Source organism: Manis javanica, chromosome 10 (assembly GCF_040802235.1).
Source record: "Manis javanica isolate MJ-LG chromosome 10, MJ_LKY, whole genome shotgun sequence".
Lineage (NCBI taxonomy): Eukaryota > Metazoa > Chordata > Mammalia > Pholidota > Manidae > Manis > Manis javanica.
In genome coordinates, this window is record NC_133165.1 from 87,229,379 (window position 1) to 87,251,365 (window position 21,987).

At 41.1% G+C, this 21,987-nt stretch overlaps 1 protein-coding gene across 3 annotated transcripts in view; it reads right to left on the reverse strand.

Annotated features, from left to right (window-relative positions):
- The window catches only part of DIP2B (disco interacting protein 2 homolog B), a 242,338-nt gene that overhangs the window by 5,877 nt on the left and 214,474 nt on the right, over positions 1–21,987 (reverse strand). For all 3 annotated transcript variants that reach the window (XM_036992561.2, XM_036992559.2, XM_036992557.2), the window contains 8 exons: positions 21,333–21,442; positions 20,729–20,859; positions 18,912–19,080; positions 18,088–18,258; positions 16,952–17,013; positions 15,748–15,805; positions 3,182–3,256; positions 1,810–1,987 (listed from right to left, as the gene is read on the reverse strand). In XM_036992561.2, coding sequence (XP_036848456.1) covers positions 1,810–1,987; positions 3,182–3,256; positions 15,748–15,805; positions 16,952–17,013; positions 18,088–18,258; positions 18,912–19,080; positions 20,729–20,859; positions 21,333–21,442 — 954 coding nt within the window. The remainder of the gene's footprint in view (positions 1–1,809; positions 1,988–3,181; positions 3,257–15,747; positions 15,806–16,951; positions 17,014–18,087; positions 18,259–18,911; positions 19,081–20,728; positions 20,860–21,332; positions 21,443–21,987) is intronic.

Sequence of the window (21,987 nt, forward strand, 5' to 3'; positions counted from 1 at the left end):
TGTTTACAATCCAGTTTGTGAGTCAGGGGTAATAATAAATGGCTGCTGTGAAGACTAAATGAGATAATCTATGTTAGGGAAGTCAATATGAGGCTTGATACATTATAAATGCTAAAAAAAATTAGCTTTGATTATTACTACTACTATGTCCCAGGAAATTTTTGTGCCAAGTGCTAGGGGAGATAAAGATACCAAAACATTTTTCCTGCTCTGAAGATACTGTCTAGGCACACAGCAGTCACTGCACTGTAACACGCAAGCTCAGTGCAAAGAATGCGCACGAGGTGCGAGAGGAGCAGAGGGCACCCCTAGCTCAGCTCAGGGGTCAGAGAGGAAAAGCTGAAGCCAGACTGAACTTTTAAGGATAAACAGGAATTAGCCAGATGATGGCTGGGGGAGGGGAGGAGAGAGGAAAGGATTTGAGACAGAGAAGAAATGAACATGTGTTACTATTTCTAGACATCTTTAAGGAATCCAGACATAAGGAGGATGATTATAGAATATGGATGAACTAGTCCTGGTTATTATTAATAGGCTTGTCATTCAGCTAGAACATGGCAGAAATCATTTCTTTTAAAGATTTTATGGACACACTGCATATACAAGGCTATATAGTTTCTGTCCATACAGATACTGCATTTTGAAGAGAGAGGTCTACTGAATGCACTATTTTCAGGGAAAGGTAGATTGCTGAAAAATTTAGTAAAACAAGTGCTAAAAGCTGTTGAAGAGAGAGGGATGAAGAGGTCTGGCAGAGTTTCCATCATATAAGAAGAGCTCATTAAGATTAAAATAACAAAAATAAAGGAACACAGTAGTTAATTAGTTGGGAGCACTTTCTTTGTGCCAAGGCACTATTCTAGGCACCTCAACGCATCATGTCATTTAATCTCATGTCATTTCCACAAGGCAGAAAACATTAGCACCCCCATCTTCCAAGTAGGAAACTGAGAGGCTCAGTGACTGCTCAAGGTCACAGAGCCAGTGGCAGAGGTAGGCCTTGAAACCAGGGTACCTGGCAAGGGATGCCTCCCTCTTCTCCAGTATGTTATCTGCTTCCCCAGGAAATATGGAGAAATTATGGATGCTAGTCAGTATACAGCAGATGCAAAGAACTAAGGAGAAATGACTTGGTTCAATTCAGGATGCTAAAGTCCAGTGAGTTATCAGTTCTTAAAATACAGGACACAGTTATTGTTGAGCTACTAAATGGCTATTAATGCCATCAGGGAGGAAGGCTGAAGGCACTAGCAGTGAAGCCATGACAACCAATGGACAGAGGATGACTGGGGCACTGCTTCGACTACAGCCTTCCCAAGCAGTCTTGTATCCATCGTGAGATGCCACAGGGATAGGGTGCTTCAGCAAGGTGGTTCCTCTGCATGGATTCCCCGCTCAGGGATCAGGGCTGTTCTCCTGCTCCCAGAATGGTATGCAGGAGTCGAAGAGCTAGATGAAATACCCATCCCAGGAGCTTGTTCAGGGGCCAGAGTCAGGGGCTGAGGGTCTTTGCTCTGTCAGAGGCAGCTGCCCACCATCAGGCACATTTTCATGATGGCCTGGCCATGCTGACCCACAGGTCAGGAGGGATGGGATGTTCATGGGTTTCTGGATGCTTACTTCCTAGGTGCTCTCGATGGGGCAGTCTGATTTCAAATGAATATAAATCCACATATGTATTCAAGAGTCAAAGAAGAGAGTAATTATATCCATACATTCCACAACCCAAAGGCAGGTGGAGAAAGGCCAGGCATGCTATTGGCTGAAATGCAAAGCAGAATGAAGGGGAAGAGCTGGAATGGATGATACCTCCAGTGGCCGCTGTAAGTTCAGTCCGGCGGACAAAACCAAGGTATCCTGTCCGAGCCCAGAGTGTCTGAGCTGCATCCCCGAAGCTGAGGCGAGTGTTGAAATGATCAGCTTGAAGTGTCTCGCTATCGTAGATGGTGTAATAGCCACTGGCTGTATGGGGACTGTTCACCCAAATCTACGACAAGAAAAGGGTACTGGTCACATTTCACCCGGAATATACAACTTTATCAATTCAATTCTCTAGGGACAGATTTTAGTTTTTTAATCTCATTTTTATATTAATAACAAAGGCAGCTAATATTCATTAAGTGTTCATTGTGTGTTGGACAGTAAGGTAAGTACTTTATGTGCCATATCACTATCAATCCTGACATAGGTGACATGACAACATAGTTTACACTACTGTTATTCACAACTTACAGATGAAACAACAGTTACATAACTAGCCTATGATGCATAAACCAGAAGGCTCACGCCCAAGCCTGTGTGGCTACAGAGGCCATGCTTTTAACCATGAGCCTACACTGCCTTCTGGATCATTTCTCAGCCTTGTCCAGAGTCCCACAAATGCATCCAGGGATCATTTCTGTGTTTCTGAAACTAAGGTATAATGTCCTCAGGAAAACACTACAGGGTATTTGAATTTACAGTGTAAACACAGCAGTAGCTAACAATGGAAGTAACACTAGTATTTATAACTTATTACATGATAGGCCCTGTTGCATGTGCATTACAGATACAGGTATTAATGCATTTAATTGGCACACAGTTCTACTAGGTAGGCGGTGTAGGTCCAATTATTATTTGTGGATGATAAAATTGAGGCCTAGAGAGGTTATGTAACTTGCCCAGTACTGAGAAGCTGGTAACTGACACAGCCCAGATCACCTGGCTCCTGCACCTACCACATTCCTCCCAGTAAGCTATGGGATGGAAATATCAGTGTCCCTCAGAGATTTGGAGGAAGAAAGAATAACGTTGTGTAAATACTTTCATACTAATACTAAATGGATAACTTTTGGAAAAGAATGTAAAATTTGCATCAATTTTTTAAGATGAAATATTCATGGCTCCTTTCAGTCTCACTCCTAATAGACGGGAGAGGCAGGATGTGCCCATTTTTCTTCTCAGTTAAGGGAACAAAGCTGGGACTAGTTCTAGTTTGGGTGCCTAAATCTTCTCTATCCTGGTCTCAGTCTCCCCCTTCTGTCTATTTCAGTCTTGTGCCTTACAGAGAAAGATTAAAACTCTTTAAAAGATGAAAATTCACAATGGGGGGAAGCTAATTCCAGTTTTGCTGACCTCTAGAATGCGATCCCTAAAGTTTCTCACTGCTGACTCTGCAGAGAAAGGCTCAAATTAAACATACCTCTCCAAGATGAGAGTCTCCAACAGGCCCTTTAGTCTCAGGATTAACAATAACCACTTTCACTCCAGGTAAAATCTAAGAATCAAAGGGAAAACACAAACACAGGGTTCAATTAAATCTAATGACCTTTAGGAAATGCAGTTATTCTTCCCTTGTCCCTTACTGAGGTGAGGGAGTGCACAGATGCCGTAGCTAATAACTAGGATGGCGTTTACCGGATCATCCTCAGTGGAGACCAAAGGCATAAGATTCATCCACAAAATAAACCAGAGTGTCAACCAGCTTAACTTCTCTGTAAAGGGATGAGAAACTGCATACAGAACCATAACAGAATGTGGAATAAGTTAACCATGTAACTGCCCCTTTCATGATCTATCTTGTTCACTGGAGTGATGGCAGCAGGGAGGGATGCCTGAGACTCCGCTCCAGTCCCCAGTGATTGCTAGGGTTAGAGGAGCCAGAAGAGTAAGGGGACAGTGGCAGCTCTGCAGGGAAAGGAAAGATGCCAATGTCCCTGAAGACATAACGTGCCCAGAAACAACTCAGAGGGGAGAGGAAGAATGGGCCAGCTGAGAGAATGGCTCAGGGCCTCTCTGGGTATCTGTGCCCTGCCCTTAAACCTCCCTTTTCCTCTTGGGTTTCCAGAGTGTTTGGTTAGTTGAGAAACCCTACAAAGAGTATCTGGGCTTGTACATCTAAAACTCAAGGAAGTAAGAGAAAAGACCATTCCCACTAGTCTGGGTCCTGAGAAGCCCTAATTGCCAGCTGAGGAAGGTGGAGATTTGACAAGATGGTAAGAAGATGTGCCCAACTCCATGTCAGAGTTTAAACTGGAGAGTGAAACTGGAGTGAGAACCCCATGGGGTTGGTCCCTCCTGAACAGGTTAGGCAGGATTCTTTATTTCCTTCCTCCATCTTTCAGAATTACTAGAAGGGATTCTCAGGCATCATCACTATTTCTTCAGAAGGATGAGAAACTTGATGGTATATGCTAATGTTCTATCAACCTTAGGAAACTGTTCAAAACTGCTAGAGGGGGATTCAATTAGATGGCGGCAGGAGAAATGAGGCAGGAACATCCTCCCAAAACCACATATACCACGAAAATGCAGCAAATACAACTAATTCTGAAAGAGCAATCGGAAAGAAGACTGCAACAGATGGCCTACATCTGGGGAAGAGAAGACCGCATGGAAAAGGGTAAAGTAGGGGTTCATCCCAGGGATGCAAGGATGGTACAACATTCGAAAATCCATCAACATCATCCACCACATCAACAAAAAGAAAGACAAAAACCACATGATCATCTCCATAGATGCTGAAAAAGCATTTGACAAAATTCAACATCCATTCATGATAAAAACTCTCAGCAAAATGGGAATAGAGGGCAAGTACCTCAACATAATAAAGGCCATATATGATAAACCCACAGCCAGCATTATACTGAACAGCGAGAAGCTGAAAGCATTTCCACTGAGATCGGGAACCAGACAGGGATGCCCACTCTCCCCACTGTTATTTAACATAGTACTGGAGGTCCTAGCCACGGCAATCAGACAAAACAAAGAAATACAAGGAATCCAGATTGGTAAAGAAGAAGTTAAACTGTCACTATTTGCAGATGATATGATACTGTACATAAAAAACCCTAAAGACTCCACTCCAAAACTACTAGAACTGATATCGGAATACAGCAAAGTTGCAGGATACAAAATCAACACACAGAAATCTGTAGCTTTCCTATACACTAACAACGAATCAATAGAAAGAGAAATCAGGAAAACAATTCCATTCACCATTGCATCAAAAAGAATAAAATACCTAGGAATAAACCTAACCAAGGAAGTGAAAGACTTATACTCTGAAAACTACAAGTCACTCTTAAGAGAAATTAAAGGGGACACTAATAAATGGAAACTCATCCCATGCTCATGGCTAGGAAGAATTAATATCGTCAAAATGGCCATCCTGCCGAAAGCAATATACAAATTTGATGCAATCCCTCTCAAATTACCAGCAACATTCTTCAATGAATTGGAACAAATAATTCAAAAATTCATATGGAAACACCAAAGACCCCGAATAGCCAAAGCAATCCTGAAAAAGAAGAATAAAGTAGGGGGGATCTCACTCCCCAACTTCAAGCTCTACTACAAAGCCATAGTAATCAAGACAATTTGGTACTGGCACAAGAACAGAGCCACAGACCAGTGGAACAGATTAGAGACCCCAGAAATTAACCCAAACATATATGGTCAATTAATATTTGATAAAGGAGCCATGGACATACAATGGCAAAATGACAGTCTCTTCAACAGATGGTGCTGGCAAAACTGGACAGCTACATGTAGGAGAATGAAACTGGACCATTGTCTAACCCCATATACAAAGGTAAACTCAAAATGGATCAAAGACCTGAATGTAAGTCACGAAACCATTAAACTCTTGGAAAAAAACATAGGCAAAAACCTCTTAGACATAAACATGAGTGATCTCTTCTTGAACATATCTCCCCGGGCAAGGAAAACAACAGCAAAAATGAGCAAGTGGGACTACATTAAGCTGAAAAGCTTCTGTACAGCGAAAGACACCATCAATAGAACAAAAAGGAACCCTACAGTATGGGAGAATATATTTGAAAATGACAGATCTGATAAAGGCTTGACGTCCAGAATATATAAAGAGCTCACATGCCTCAACAAACAAAAAACAAATAACCCAATTAAAAAATGGGCAGAGGAACTGAACAGACAGTTCTCCAAAAAAGAAATACAGATGGCCAAGAGACACATGAAAAGATGCTCCACATCGCTAATTATCAGAGAAATGCAAATTAAAACTACAATGAGGTATCACCTCACACCAGTAAGGATAGCTGCCATCCAAAAGACAAACAACAACAAATGTTGGCGAGGCTGTGGAGAAAGGGGAACCCTCCTACACTGCTGGTGGGAATGTAAATTAGTTCAACCATTGTGGAAAGCAGTATGGAGGTGCATCAAAATGCTCAAAACAGACCTACCATTTGACCCAGGAATTCCACTCCTAGGAATTTACCCTAAGAACGCAGCAATCAAGTTTGAGAAAGACAGATGCACTCCTATGTTTATCGCAGCACTATTTACAATAGCCAAGAATTGGAAGCAACCTAAATGTCCATCTGTAGATGAATGGATAAAGAAGATGTGGTACATATACACAATGGAATACTACTCAGCCATAAGAAGTGGAAAAATCCAACCATTTGCAGCAACATGGATGGAGCTGGAGAGTATTATGCTCAGTGAAATAAGCCAAGTGGAGAAAGAGAAATACCAAATGATTTCACTCATCTGAGGAGTATAGGAACAAAGGAAAAACTGAAGGAACAAAACAGCAGCAGAATTACAGAACCCAAAAATGGACTAACAGGTACCAAAGGGAAAGGAACTGGGGAGGATGGGTGGGCAGGGAGGGATAAGGGGGGGCAACAAGAAGGGGGGTATTAAGATTAGCATGCAAGGGGGGGAGGGAGAAAGGGGAGGGTGGGCTGCACAACACAGAGAGGACAAGTAGTGACTCTACCACATTTTGCTAAGCTGATGGACAGTAACCGTAATGTGGTTGTTAGGGGGGACCTGATATAGGGGAGAGCATAGTAAACATAGTATTCTTCAGGTAAGTGTAGATTAAAAATTTAAAAAAAAAAAGAAAGAAAGAAAGAAAAGGGGGATTACTCCTTAACAGGATAAAACTATTGGTAAATCAAAGATCAACGCATGCTTTAAATATCCTTAATGTTGATCACTTAAAGGGTGTCAGATGATCAGCTATGGAGGTACTCTTTTCTGATAATATTCCTTTCTCTTAATTAAAAAAAAAAAAAAAAAAAAAAGCAGTTACTGTGTGCTGACCTCCAATGAGTTCTGCACAGTGGTATAGAGGGCATGTCAAAGTGTGGGCAAAGGGTCTGTTTGTTTCTACGCAGAAGATCAAGGCCTAGCTTGGATACCCAGAAAATGAACTAAGATACGATATGAGGAGGAGCTTCCGGCATCAGCACTCTCTGGAGGACTCGTGCCGGGGGATGATCATCAAAAAGCCTCCACAGGGATCCGGACGATGCTGCGGTTGTGGCTGCATCCAGCCCACCGTCTCCTGGACTTGCCATAAGAAGGAGGAGGGAGATGTCTAGGCTGGCATGTGCATACAGTGAGACAACGAATTTGACTGGATCTGTACTGTTGGAACTCAACCAGGAGTTGGGAGGGGTGCAAGTTGTAGCACCCCAAAATCTCATGACTATAGACTATCTATGGTTAAAAGAACATATGGGATGTGAACAGATCCCAGAAATGGGCTGCTTTAATTTGTCTGATGGTTCAAGTACAGTTGGAAAATATCCATCATATCATAGATAAATTTTCACAAATGCCTAGGGTGCCTAAAAGGTTTTCTTGGCTTCACTGGAGATGGCTGGTAATTATAGATTTGCTTTGTTTATGTCACCGTATTCCTATTATGTTAATATGTGTGTGCAAATTAGTTAGTAGTTTAAAACCTATACATACTTAAGGTACTATACAAGAAGATATGTCAAAGAAATAATCAATCCTCCCAAGTTTCCTTCATATGCTACATCTATAGCTTTTCTTCTTCCTTCCTAATTACAAACCTTAAATAGAATTCGTGCCTCATATCGAATTTACCGAGTATCATAATTCCTCCAGGTGGTAAAGATACCTCGAGACAAGTGCTGGGCATAGAAGCCACAGGGCATAAATCTGTAAAGAAGTAAAAAGCTAACCTTTGCAAACAATATGGCTTCTCTCTCACTTACCAACTTTACATTTCCCTGTATGGCCCCGGAAGATGACTGGTTAGCCAGAGACGGGTAAGATTCCTCAAGGGAGGAACAACCTAAGACAGGCACAGTCGCAGGGGGGCCATCAGGTGAGAATTTGGGGATCAACAGAGGTGAGGCTCAGAACCTCACCCCCCCTGCTTTGAGAGAAATCTTCTGCATCCGTGGATGTCTTGCTGCCCTTGTCTAGCCTGGATTAATACTTAGTCCATAGGCACACACCTGATCATCTGATCATCTACATTTGCCTTCTTACAGCACTAAACTATGTTTTCTACCTTTATCTTGCATCTACCTACCACTTCAGCATTTTATTAAAAATAATAATAATAATAATAATAATAGGAGAAATGTGGGATCAACATATAAATCAAGTACAAAAATCAAATGAATATTCATATTTGACCTGATGGTTTATAGGTCATATTGCATGATCAAAACCGAAAGTTTCTGTGATGAATGCCCTTGTACTGTTCACCATGTAAGAATTTATTCACTCTGTAAGAATTCGTTCACCATGTAAGAACTTGTTCGTTATGCTTCAGAAGATTGGAGACTGACGAGAATTAGGCTTGAGATGGATTAATGATTGTACATTGAGCATTGACCCCCCTATACTGAATTTTATTGTTGTTAACAACCATTTGATCAATAAATATGAGAGATGCCCTCTCAAAAAAAAAAAAAAAAAAAAAAAAAAGGGTAAAGTAGCAAAGTCATGATCCAGTGGGACCCAAGCCCTCCCCCCACCCCAGCTCACCAGTGGGAGGAAAAGAAATGGAGCAGGGAGGGAATAGAAACCCAGGACTGCTAAATACCCACCCCTAGAAAACTACTCGAGGAGCACGAACCCACATTACATGATGCTCTGGAGATTAGAGAAGTTGGAAAGCAAAGAGAAGTGGAATTCTCAGAGGGACTGAGATTCCAGCCACTTGTTGAGAACAGGTACCCATAACTGGCTGCTCTGGGACAAAAGAAAGGCAGGGATTTTGAAAGACTTCCCAACAGTGAGAGGGCTGCTAAAGGGGCAAGGATTGCACAAAGCTTGCTGCTCAGGAGAAAGGGCAGGTAGACAAAATTGTTCCAACACACAAAGCCCAAAAGCTTGGGAACTTTCAGGAGCTTCAGGCACTCAATCCCTCTGGCTGGTGACATGTGCTGAGGCTCCCCACTGTGATACGCAATGCAGCCTGCTGCACCTTCATCCCAGCTGGCACCAGTTCACAAACCTGTTGCCCCCGCCACTGCGCCAGGCAAGCCAGAGGGCAGCTCCGCCTACAGCAGCTACAAGGGTGTAGCATAAAGGCTCCTTCCAGCACACTTGGCCCATTGGCCTGATAGTGGAAGCAGGCACTGTGGCCAGGAAGCAGGACAGAGCTCTTTCCTCCGGGCAGGCCCTGCCTGTGACACCCACCATGGCTCCAGAGGCTGGGCAGCTCCAGACAGTAGAGCTTCGGGGCACTAGAGGGCACTGCGGACACAAAGTTATTATTCCATAGTAATCACTGGAAATACGAAATGGCAAAAGAACCTGGTACGAACCAAAATCCCTCAAACACCAGAAAGAGAGCAAAGTGAAACCAAAATCACCAATCTTCCTGATAAAGATTTCAAAATAAAAATCATAAACATGCGCATGGAGCTACAGACCTCAGGGGAGCGCAAGACCTCAGGGAGGGCGTCAAGAAAGAGATAGAAACTTTGAAAAATACAGTATATGAAATGAAACAATTGAGGGATTTAAAAGCAGATTAGATGAAGTAGAGGAGACAGTAAATTAAACAGAAACTAGAGAACAGAAATATAAAGAAGCTGAGGCACAGAGAGATAAAAGGATCTCTAAGAATGAAAGAATATTAAGAGAACTGTGTGCGCAATCCAAACGGAAAAATATTCACATTATAGGGGTACCAGAGGAAGAGAGAGAAAAAGGGATAGAAAGCCTCTTTGAGGAAATAATTGCTGAAAACTTCCCCAATCTGGAAAAAGAAATATACTCTCAGGCCATGGAGGTGCACAGATCTCCTAACACAAGGGACCCAAGGAAGACAACACCAAGACACATAGTAATTAAAATGGCAAAGATTAAGGACAAGCACAGAGTATTAAAAGCAGCCAGAGAGAGAAAAAAGATCACACACAAAGGAAAGCCCATCAGGCTATCATCAGACTTCTCAGCAGGAACCTTACAGGTCAGAAGGGAGTGGCATGATATATTAAATGCAATGAAACAGAAGGGCTTTAAATCAAGAATACTCTACCTGGCAAGATTATCATGTAAATTTGAAGGAAGGATTAAACAATTTCCAGTTAAGCAAAAGTTGAGGGAATTTACCTCCCACAAACTGTCTCTACAGTGTATTTTGGAGGGAGTGCTCTAGATGGAAGTGCTCCTAAGGCTAAAGGGCATCACCAGAGAAAATAAAACCATAGTAAAGGAAGCAAACCAATTAATTACTAAGCAGATGCAAAATCAAATCAACTATCCCCAAAGTCAGTCAAGGGATAGACAAAGAATACAGAATATGACACCTAATATATAAACAGAGGAGGAGGAAGAAAAAGATGGGAGGGAAAAAAAAGAACCTTTAGATTGTATTTGAAATAAAGTAATAAGCAATTTAAGAAAGATTGTTAGATAATAAGGAAGCTGCCCTTGCACTTTTGGTAACCACAAATATAAAGCCTGCAATGGCAATAAGTACATATCTATCGATAATCACCCTAAATGTAAATGGTCTGAATGTACCAATTAAAAGACACAGAGTCACTGAATGGATAAAAAACAAGACCCATCTATATACTGCCTACAAGAGACTTCAAACCCAAAGACATACACAGACTAAAAGTGAAGGGATGGAAAAAGCTATTTCATACAACTAAAAGGGAGAAAAAAGCAGGAGTTGCAGTCCTTGTATCAGACAAAATAGACTTCAAAACAAAGTAACAAGAGACAAAGAAGGACATTACGTAATGATAAAGGGGTCAGTCCAACAAGAGGATATAACCATTCTAAATATATATGCAACCAACATAGAGGCATGTACATACATAAACAAATACTAACAGATTTAAAGGGGGAAATAGAATGCAATGCATTCATTTTAGGAGACTTCAACACACCACTCACTCCAAAGGACAGATCAACCAGACAGTTAATAAGGAGACAGAGGCACTGAACAACACATTAGAACAGATGGACCTAACAGACATCTACAGAACACTCCACCCAAAAGCAGCAAGATACACATTCTTCTCAAGTGCACATGGAACATTTTCCAGAATAGATCACATACTAGGACACAAAAATAGCCTCAGTAAATTCAGTAGGACTGAAATTGTACGAACCAGCTTCTCAAACCACAAAGACATGAAACTAGGAATAAATTATGCAAAGATGGGAGACTTAACAACATGTTCCTAAATAATCAATGGGTCACTGAGCAAATAAAAACAGAAATCAAGTAATATATGGAGACAAATGAAAACAACTCAACACCCCGAAACCTGTGGGATGCAGCGAAGGTAGTTCTAAGAGGAACGTATACAGCAATTCAAGTCTATTCAAAGAAGGAAGAACAATCCCAAATGAACAGTCTGAATTCACAATTAATGAAACTGGAAAAAGAAGAAATGAGGCCCAAAGTCAGTAGAACAAGGGACGTATTAAAGATCAGAGAAGAAATAAATAAAATTGAGAAAAATGATAGAAAGAATGAAACCAAGAGAAAATAAACAAAACAGGTAAAACCCTAGCCAGACTTAAAGAGAATCAGAAATGAGAAGGGAAAAATCCCTACAGACACCACTGAAATACACAGAATTATAAGAGAATACTATGAACAATTATATGCTAACAAATTTGATAATCTAGAAGAAATGGACAACTTTATAGAAAAATACAACCTTCCAAGTCTGACCCAGGAAGAAACAGAAAGTCTGAATAGACCAATTACCAGTAATAAAATTGAATTGGTAATCAGAAAACTACCCAAGAACAAAACACCCAGACCAGAGGGCTTCACCACTGAAATTTATTATACATTTAGAGAAGACCTAATATTCAACCTCCTCAAAGTTTTCCAAAAAGTAGAAGAGGAGGAAATACTTCCAAATTCATTCTATGAAGCCAGCATCACTCTAATACCAAAACCAGACAAAGACACCACAAAAAGAGAAAATTACACACGAGTATCTCTGATGAACATAGATGGAAAAATACTCAACAAAATATTAGCAAACCAAATTCAAAAATATATCAAAAAGATCATCCATCATGATCATGATCAAGTGGGATTTATTCCAGGGATGCAAGGATGGTACAATATTAGAAAATCCATCAACATCATACACATCAACAAAAAAGACAAAAATCACATGATCATCTCCATAGATGCTGAAAAAGCATTCGACAAAATTCAACATCCATTCATGATTAAAACTCTCAACAAAATGGACATAAAGAACAAGTACCTCAACATAATAAAGGCCATATATGACAAACCTACAGCCAACATTATACTTAATGGTGAAAAGCTGAAAGCTTTTCCTCTAAGATTGGGAACAAGAGAAGGTTGCCTACTCTCCCCACTTTTTTCAACATAGTATTGGAGGTCCTAGCCATGGCAATCAGACAACACAAAGAAATAAAAGGCATCCAGATTGGTAAGAAAGAAGTTAAACTGTCACTGTTTGCAGGTGACATGATGTTGTACATAAAAAACCCTAAAGAATCCACCCAAAACTACTAGAACTAATAACTAAATCCAGCAAAGTTGCAGGATACAAAATTAATATGCAGAAATCTGTGGCATTCCTATATACTAAAGATGAACTAGCAGAAACAGAAATCAAGAAAATAATTCCATTCACAGTTACATCAAAAAGAATAAAATACCTAGGAATAAACTTAACCAAGGAGGTGAAAGACCTATACCCTGAAAACTAGAAGACACACATCAGAGAAATTAAAGAAGACACCAATAAAGGGAAACACATCCTGTGCTCAGGGATAGGAATGATTAATATTGTTAAAATGGCCATCCTGCCTAAAGCAGTCTACAGAGTCAATGCAATTCCTATCAAAATACCAACAGCATTTTTCAGTGAACTAGAACAAATAATCCCAAAGTTCATATGGAACCACAAAGACCCTGAAGAGCCAAAGCAATCTTGAGAGTAAAGCAGAGGGATTATGCTCCTCAACTTCAAGCTCTACTAGAAAGCCATAGTAATCAAAACAATGTGTACTGGCACAAGAACAGACCCATAGATCAATGGAACAGAATAGAGAGCCCTGATATAAACCCAAACATATACAGCCAATTAATATATGATAAAGGAGCCATGGATATACAAGGGGGAAACGACAGCCTCTTCAACAACTGGTGTTGGCAAAACTGGACAGCTACATGTAAGAGAATGACACTGGATTACTGTTTAACTCCGTACACAAAAGTAAACTCGAAATGGATCAAAGACCTCAATGTAAGTCATGAAACCATAAAACTCTTAGAAGAAAACATATGCAAAACTCTTGAAATAAACATGAGCAACTTTTTCCTGATCGCATCTCTTCGGGCAAGGGAAACAAAAGCCAAAATGAACAAATGGGACTATATCAATCTAAAAAACTTCTGTACAGCAAAGGATGCCATCAGCAGAACAAAAAGGCATCGTACAATATGGGAGAATATTTTCGTTAACAACATATTCGACAAGGGGTTAACATCTAAAATATATAAAGAGCTCAAATGCATCAACACCCAAAAAGCAAATAACCTGATTAAAAAACAGGCAAAGGATCTTAACAAACACTTCTCCAAAGAAATTCAGGTGGCCAACAGGCACATGAAAAGATGCTCCACATCACTAATTATCAGGGGAAATGCAAATTAAAACCACAATGAGATATCACCTCACATTAGTTAGGATGGCCAACATTCAAGAGACAAGGAACAATAAATGCTGGTGGGGATGCAGAGAAAGGGGAACCCTCCTACACGGCTGGTGGTAATGTAAATTAGTTCAACTATTGTGGGAAGCAATATGGAGGTTCCTCAAAAAACTACAAATAGAAATACCATTTGACCCAGGAATTCCACTCCTTGGAATTTACCCAAAGATAACAAGATCTATGATTTAAAAGAGATGCATCCCTATGTTTATCACAGCACTATTTACAATAGCCAACATATGGAAGCAACCTACTGTCCATCAGTAGATGAATAAAGAAGATGTAAATATACACAATGGAATATTATTCAGCCATAAGAAGAAAAGAAATCCTACCATTTGCAACAACATGGATGGAGCTAGAGGGTATTAGGCTCAGTGAAATAAGCCAGGCAGAGAAAGAGAAGTACCAAATGATTTCACTCATTGGTGGAGTATAACAACAAAGCAAATCTGAAGGAACAAAACAGCAGCAGACTCACAGAATCTAAGGAACTAGCGGTTACCAAAGGAAAGAGGTGGGACTGCTAGAGAGTGAAGATCTGTGAAACGCGCCCTCCTCCCCTGTCTCCGCGCCGCCAAATTTGTGTATTGAAACCTAATCCCCATTGTGATGGTATTAGGAACTGGGGCTTTAGAGAGTAATGCAGTCATGAGGGCAGAGCCCCCATGAATGGGAAGAGTGACCTTATAAAAGACAGCCAGAGCTTTTCCTCACCCCTTCTGCCATGTGAGGACACAGAAACAAGACGGCCATCTATGAACCAGAAACCCCTTACCAGAATCTACCGGCACCTTGATCTTGGACTTCCAGCCTCTAAACATTGAGAACTAAGTCTCTGTTGTTTGTAAGCCACCCAGTCTGTGGTGTCCTGTTGTAGCAGCCTGAATGGATTACCGCAATTACAAAATCTCTCCTGGAATTTTTTTTTGGTGAGCTCTTCCTAACTTCCTGGCACTACAATAACCAGGAGTTCATTGTGATACCTTTTCCAGGGTTCTATTTTTTTTTTAATCATTTTTTTTCAGACTCTGTTATTTTACTGAGGTATAACTGACATGCAGCAGAGGCTTGAAGTAGTTTCTAGTGCACAACAAAGTGATTGGACAATTATATACATCACAAAATGCTCGCCATCCTAAGTGTAGGTACTACCTGTCACCATACAGTCATTCCAGTATTACTGCACACCTTATGTTGTACTTTTATTTATTTTATAATTGGAAGTTTGTACTCTTTATACCCATCCTCGCCCCCACCCCCATGTCAGCCACCAGTTTTGTACATTTTAAAGCCTCATTCTAAGAAATTTTATCCCCATAATCACTCTTGAATATCTTTAATCTCTTCCCCATTTTGACTTCTTTTTCAACTTTAAATATGTGTGTCTTCCCTGATCTGAAACCACTGCCACCTTACATTTCTCCTTGTAACATTTATAAAGATAAAACTGGCTCTTTGTAACTGTTGCTCATCTCTCCACCTAGAATATAACAAACATTGAATTTTGCTGGTTGTCAAATAAGCCTAACACAACACTGCTTGTTGGATTTTTTTAAAAAAATCTATGGAAATAAAAGTTTCAAATCTAGTATTGTTCTTATCTATGAGCTTTGAATTCGCTAAATTGAAATTACAGAATTATCTTTAGATTTCAATTTAGTCTTGGTGTAATTACTAATACATTATATGGCTTAAGTCTTCTTTAAAACGAACTACTTCTCCACACAGACCACCTTCCCCAAGTTTAACAGAAGAAATCACCTTTCCAGACTCTGAGAGGAGCAAGCTCTGTGGGGCACCCCGTTCCACGAGACGGACCCTGCAGAAGAACAGTAGTTACTTTAAGTAAGCCTTTTTAAAAATAACTGCACCGTGTCTACTACAACTGCACACTGCCTTTCTGAGACCTCTAACTTGGCTCTCCTCCTCAGCTAGAGCAGAGTTTCTCACACTCAGCTGACTGACGCTTTAGGTCAGGGAGTGTTTCGTTAAGATTTTGGGGGAAGGGTTGTCCTGTACACTGTAGGGTGTTTGGCAACATCCCAGGCTTCTGTCCACTAGATGTCAGTAGTAACCCCCTTGTTATTATAACCTGAAGTCTGCAGACATTGTCAGATGCCCTCTGGAGGGCAGAATCGCCCAGACTGAGAATCACTGCACACGAGATGCTGTAGCTGGGCACGCTAGTCACCACCCAGGAGGCCCCAATGACCACGGCTAATGTCAGCAGGACCTGGAAATGGTCCCCGAGCCCGTGGGCCAGTGCTTTCCTTGGGACACAGCTGACATTTCCTGTAAGCTGAGGAGGAGGGAGGCTTTTTACCCTTAGGGCTAGTAAAGTGCTGTTACAAAAACCCTATTCTGCTTTATTTATCTTGTCTGTCCCATCTTTTATTTTTAAACTCCAGAGATAATAGTCTATCCATTTTTTTTTTAGTGTACAGCTTGATGAATTTTGAGATGTATGCACTCTCATGTGGACCACTGCCCGGATCAAGAAGAAATCAAACATTCTCACTGATTTTTTTCCCTCCTTCGCCTATTTCACCCATCCCTCAAACCCCCTCCCCACTGGCAACCACCAGTCTGTTCTCTGTGTTTATGAGCCTACTTCAGTTTTGTTCGTTTGCTGACTTGTTTTTTGTTTTTTTAGATTCCACATACAAGTGAAATTGTGTGGTATTTGTTTTTGAGAGTCTACCCGTTTTGGTTTAATTTACATCAAATGTCACAGAACACTTTTATACAGGTAGGAATTAAACATTATATCTCAACATTAAAGAATAGTGCAGTGACTGTGAGAATTCAGGCTTTCTTCTTATAAATGTAAACCTTATCAGGTATTAATACTGAAAACACATTCTTACCCTCTCCTGGAATGAGGGAGAGCGCTGGCTTTCTTGAGACTCAAACTTTTTATGCTTTGGAACTCTAACACAGAATGAGCATAATAAATCTACTGTACCTGTCATGTCGTAATGACTTCAGATCTACATACACAGTAGTTGGATCAGGCCCTGAAGTTCCCTAAGGAAAAATAAGTCAATACCTTATTTATTTAAAAGTTAAATGAACTGTTTTTCCATTTTTCTTATTTTTGAATCAAGAAATAGACAATTTAGCCATGTACATGATAATCCAAACTATTTGGAAAGCTCACTTTCTTCAACCAGATGAGGCAGGGTTGCAGTCAACACCTGAAAGAAACTCATGGCCTGGCTCTCTTCTCAAGCTTCTTTCTCTTCCTTCCCTGGGGGAGTGTGCCAGAACTGAAAGATTTCCAGGCTGAGGAGGGTCCTCATCCCTGGATTCAAGCAGGGACAAGACAGGCCAGCATCACGGAACTGTGAACACCAGCACTGGCCCAAGGTAACACCAAGAAGCCCGTGATAGGGTCCAAGGTTAAAACATCATGACGCTACTTCAAAGTCACTTGAGCACAGTCACAGAAGGCCTGAGAGTACCCGCCCGCACATGCCACCTTCTTGTACTCTCACTCTTGTCCACATCTGCATTTACCTTGTTAGTCTCTACACTACATAAAATCAGACTCAGTTCTTCTCTATTATTTCAGTCTCTTTCTTGTTATTTACCCACCAAGAATACCATGGCAAAGTTGCCATCTGGCTAGAGAAAAGAATGTAGCCTCATTTGTAATTTGTTTAAATATATATATATATATATATATATATATATATATATATATATATATATATATATATATACACACAATATGGAGGAGACAGAAAAACAGAAGGTAAGATATAAATAAAATTCAAATGGGACTCAGAAATCTTGATTCATCATCACAGAGCATAAAACTACTACTAAGAGTAAACGTTTACGCTGGTGCTCTACTGCTGGGCATGGCTCCCAGGGTGTGGCACCTAGGAACTCAGTGATTCTGCAAAATGACCCTGTGAAGGATCAAACTATTATCTACACCTCATAGATGAGCAAAGTCCAAATGAAAAGCCCAGGGTCTCTTGCAAGTAAGTGGAACCGGGGCTCACAGTAGGTAGTCTGGCTTCCAAGCCTCTGCTGCAGAGCACCACACATTCCTCTTACATTTGTTACCAAGCAAGATTGCCTGATAGTCACCTGTAAACATACTGCTACATTGACTCTAGATCCAAAAGTGGTGCTGACGGCCCGAGGGGACAGACCAATGTCTTTAAAGAGCTTGGAGAAGGACTGCTGGAGGGCAATGCGGGGCCGCTCCTCAGCCACCACCACACACGTCCGGATGCAGGATAGGTTGATCCCTCTGGTCTGTAAGACAACATGCAGGTAAGCTGTAGTTAGTAGTATCATAAAGGCAATGAAGAGGTAGGGCCATTGCTCTGTCTCTTTGTTCATGAAAAGCCAAGGCACCGTGTATTAAAATCCATTTTCTCTCTCCGTGTTTCAAAATGGAGAGATGGGACTGTGAGAAGAAGAAATCTAGCCCCTGAAGAATGAATCACTTGTTTTTTTTTTACTTAAGGTTGTATTTCTCTATTAAAGATAATTCAGTGTTTTCTGACTCTCATATGCCAGTCAGGTATCTATCCTTGGATACACACATGAATGAGTTACCCTTATCTATGAGGCAGTCCCAAGCTCTAATATTCTGAGGTTGCAAATTCTACTGGGAAAAATCCTACTGGGGGTTACAATTCCCTTGCATCTTTACATGAAGTCATTTCCATTCAGCTTCCCAATCCGTTTCACCTTCATCTCCACAAAGTAGGACTTAGAATAAATTCTGCAAGAGTGCATTAAATTAGAGTCTGAAGAGATAAATTTCCTGAGATTTACAAAATACCCTTTTGACAGGCTACAAAAAAAATGGCAGATGTCTGTCAACTGCTACTCGGGTATCATCATGCCTGGCCCACTTCTTTAAAGCCTCTCAGGACTGGTCCCTTGTGGCTGCTTATTACCTTTAGCACCTCCACTTGGTTTCCAAGCCCTTTGGTGCAGAGCTCCATTACTGAATAGGAGCAGAAAGTATCTCTTATTTTGTACTGGTTGACGGTGGACAGCCAGAGGAAAAGGTTGTTTTCTAACTCCATAGGAGGAATTAAGATGGACTGGTGGCCTGAATAGACACTGCAATGAAAAAAGGCAAGAGCTGACATGATCAATTCATCCTAGACAGCTTGATGTTTTACAACACTATCAATTCAACACATATTTACTGAGCATGAAGGACAGCATGGGGGTCACATTAGATGTAAAGGTCTAAGAATCGGCCTTGTTCCTGTGTAACTCACAAGACACAGTAACTCTAAGTATAAAGCAGACTGCAGTACAGAAAGTAACTGAGATATGAACTGGACACAGATCACAGAATAAAGAGCAGGCAAGTCATTCAACCTGGGAAAGCTGGGGTGGGCAGTTTTTCACTGAGGTGTTACTTGAGCTGGGGCTTGAAGAATGAGCAGTAATTAAGATAGTGGCCGAAGAAGTGGGGATGGTGGAGGGAGCACTTCAGGCAGAGGAAAAGCCTGTGCAAAGGAACAAAGGTATAAAAGTACACGATATGCTTACGGTCGTCAGAAATAATATCCCAGGATGAAATGCTTGGGCACAGGATGCATGGGAAGTGGTGCGAAGCAAGGCCAAAAGGCTTGGGGCCAAACTGTGCCAGGGCTTAACTACCATATGAAGAAGTTTAGACTTTACCCAGCAGGTGGTCATTGCAGCTCTAAGTTGGGGCAAAACTAGCAACATAGAGGAGAAATGGGAGACACAGGACACAGAAGGCTGAGAGACAGGGAGGCTGCAGTAGTTCAAATGAGAGATGATGAGGGCTTGAACCCCAACAATTCAGCCAGGAGAAAAAGGAAGGAATGGCAGAGTCATGTGTCATATATATAACCTATGGCTCTGAGTCCTCAAACTTCCAAAATCTGAGTATATATCAGAATCACCAGAAGCCCAAGAATCCTGTATTTAAAAATACTGGAATTATGGTTTCCACCCTTGGAGATTTAAGTTAAAAGGTCAGGGAAGGGCATTAATTTGTTTGCTCTTTTTTTTTTTTTTAAAGACCTCCCCTCCCCTGGTGATTCTTGTGTATAGACAGGCTTAGGCACAGCTGAACCAAAGGACATGCCATTTAAGTGCAAGTGAGACATAAATGTGCAGCAGTTAAAGATAATGCCTGAGTGCCTCGTTTGGGCCCCTGGGTCAACGGTCCCATCCTAATAGAGATGGGGACCCAGGAGGAGGTGGAGTTGCGGGCATCTGTGAAGCCTCCATGGAGATGGATGGCCACTGAGGAAGTGAGAATGAAGGTCTGATGTAGGGTTCCATGGGAGGACAGTGCAAGGAGTGGGGGTCTGCTGTTCCACAAGAGACCATCTGGCCAGGACACACATGTTCCTTTCCAGCCACATGCTGTCATCCCATCTCTTCATATTCCTTCTGCCAGGCCTAGCGGGTGCGTTCTGGCTGGCAAAGCATGACATATTTCACCCAAGTTCATCCTCCTGCCTGGATCCACTCCTAAAATGAGGATGACAGGATGGAGCAGAGAGCAGGTAGCAAGACCACTGACCTTTTGTAAGAGGTATAAAATAAACAGAAAAGAGAAAAAAGGGAATACAAAAAAACTAAATGTACATAGAATATGTCAGGTGCACAAATTCTGAAAACATCAGCATTTTACTGAAACTTTACCACAGTAAGGGAGCAAAGGGAAGATGTCAGAGCCAAGACATCCCCCCACATTTGTTTGCTTTTCCATTCCTACCTGCAGAGACACCAAAGTGCAAAGCCAAGTCCACAGTAAGGGTCAAGGCAGATGGCGATCTGCCGAGAAGAATACAACTCACACTGGAGCTTGATGGCTCTACACAGAGCATTGACTGCGGAATGGGACATCTGCAAGGTAAGGAACGTGGAACAGGATGGAACTGGCATCAAGCTCTAATGATAGTTCTGGGAAGTTTCGATTTCCCTAGACTCCTCAAAATGATATATATTTTTCATTGTTTCAAAAAGACTGATCTAAGTCTAACTTAACAGTAATATAATTCTGTTCATTAGTCAATACTGAGTTTCACGAAATATGAATATATGATTTCATGCTGGCTTTCACTGTAACTCTTATCTGTTAGCTTCTATGCTAGGTTCAGAACACTTCATAACACAAATTCTTTGGGATAACTTATTCCGGAAGAGTCAATGCTTTTATTTAAATATAGCAGGGACCCTTGATCCTTCGCCTACAGGTCTCTGGTACACCCACTTGGCCTCTATATCTCAGTCCCTGGAGCAGTGGTCATCTCTATTTTTTGCAGACCTGGCATCTTCCCAGCATCAGCGAGTGAGAGAACATATCCAGACTACTGTACCTTCACTCCTGTAAGCATGCCAGTTGTGGAGACACTGAAATCAAGGTACGCCAACATCTCTGGAGTGGGTGGTTTATAAAGCTGAGGTAACCTTTTCCTGGGTAAATCATCTGCAGAAAAGAAAACACCATATATCAATCAGACATGCTGGAGCATGAAAATCATAACACGTCACGGCGCTTCTTGTGGCTTTGCTATGGCCAAATTTAGTGTCTGGGATTTGCTAAAGCTTAGGCTTCTTAGTATTTAAACAAGCAGCTCACAAATGGCACTCCTAGAGGTGGACTTGGGTTGCGGACACCACCAAGTAACATAAAACAAGCAAATCTCCATCAGGTAAATGCATTTACTAGAAGGTTAGTGAGGGTAACATAACATAGTACTTGAAAACATGGACTAAGGAAAGCAGATTACTGGTGTTCAAATCCCAGCTCTGCCATTTATTGGGATGTGACTTTAGTTATGTAACCTCCTTGTGTCTGTTTGCTTAGCTCTAAAATGGTAATAGTATCTACCCTCACGGAATTGTTATGAAGTTAATTCACCCAAAAACTTTTAAAACAACTCAAAAAACTCAAAAAACTTTAGTTGTTATCACACTGGTTCCAAGTTAAAGTTCACTACAGTTTAGTATATGTAATACTAATCAAGGACT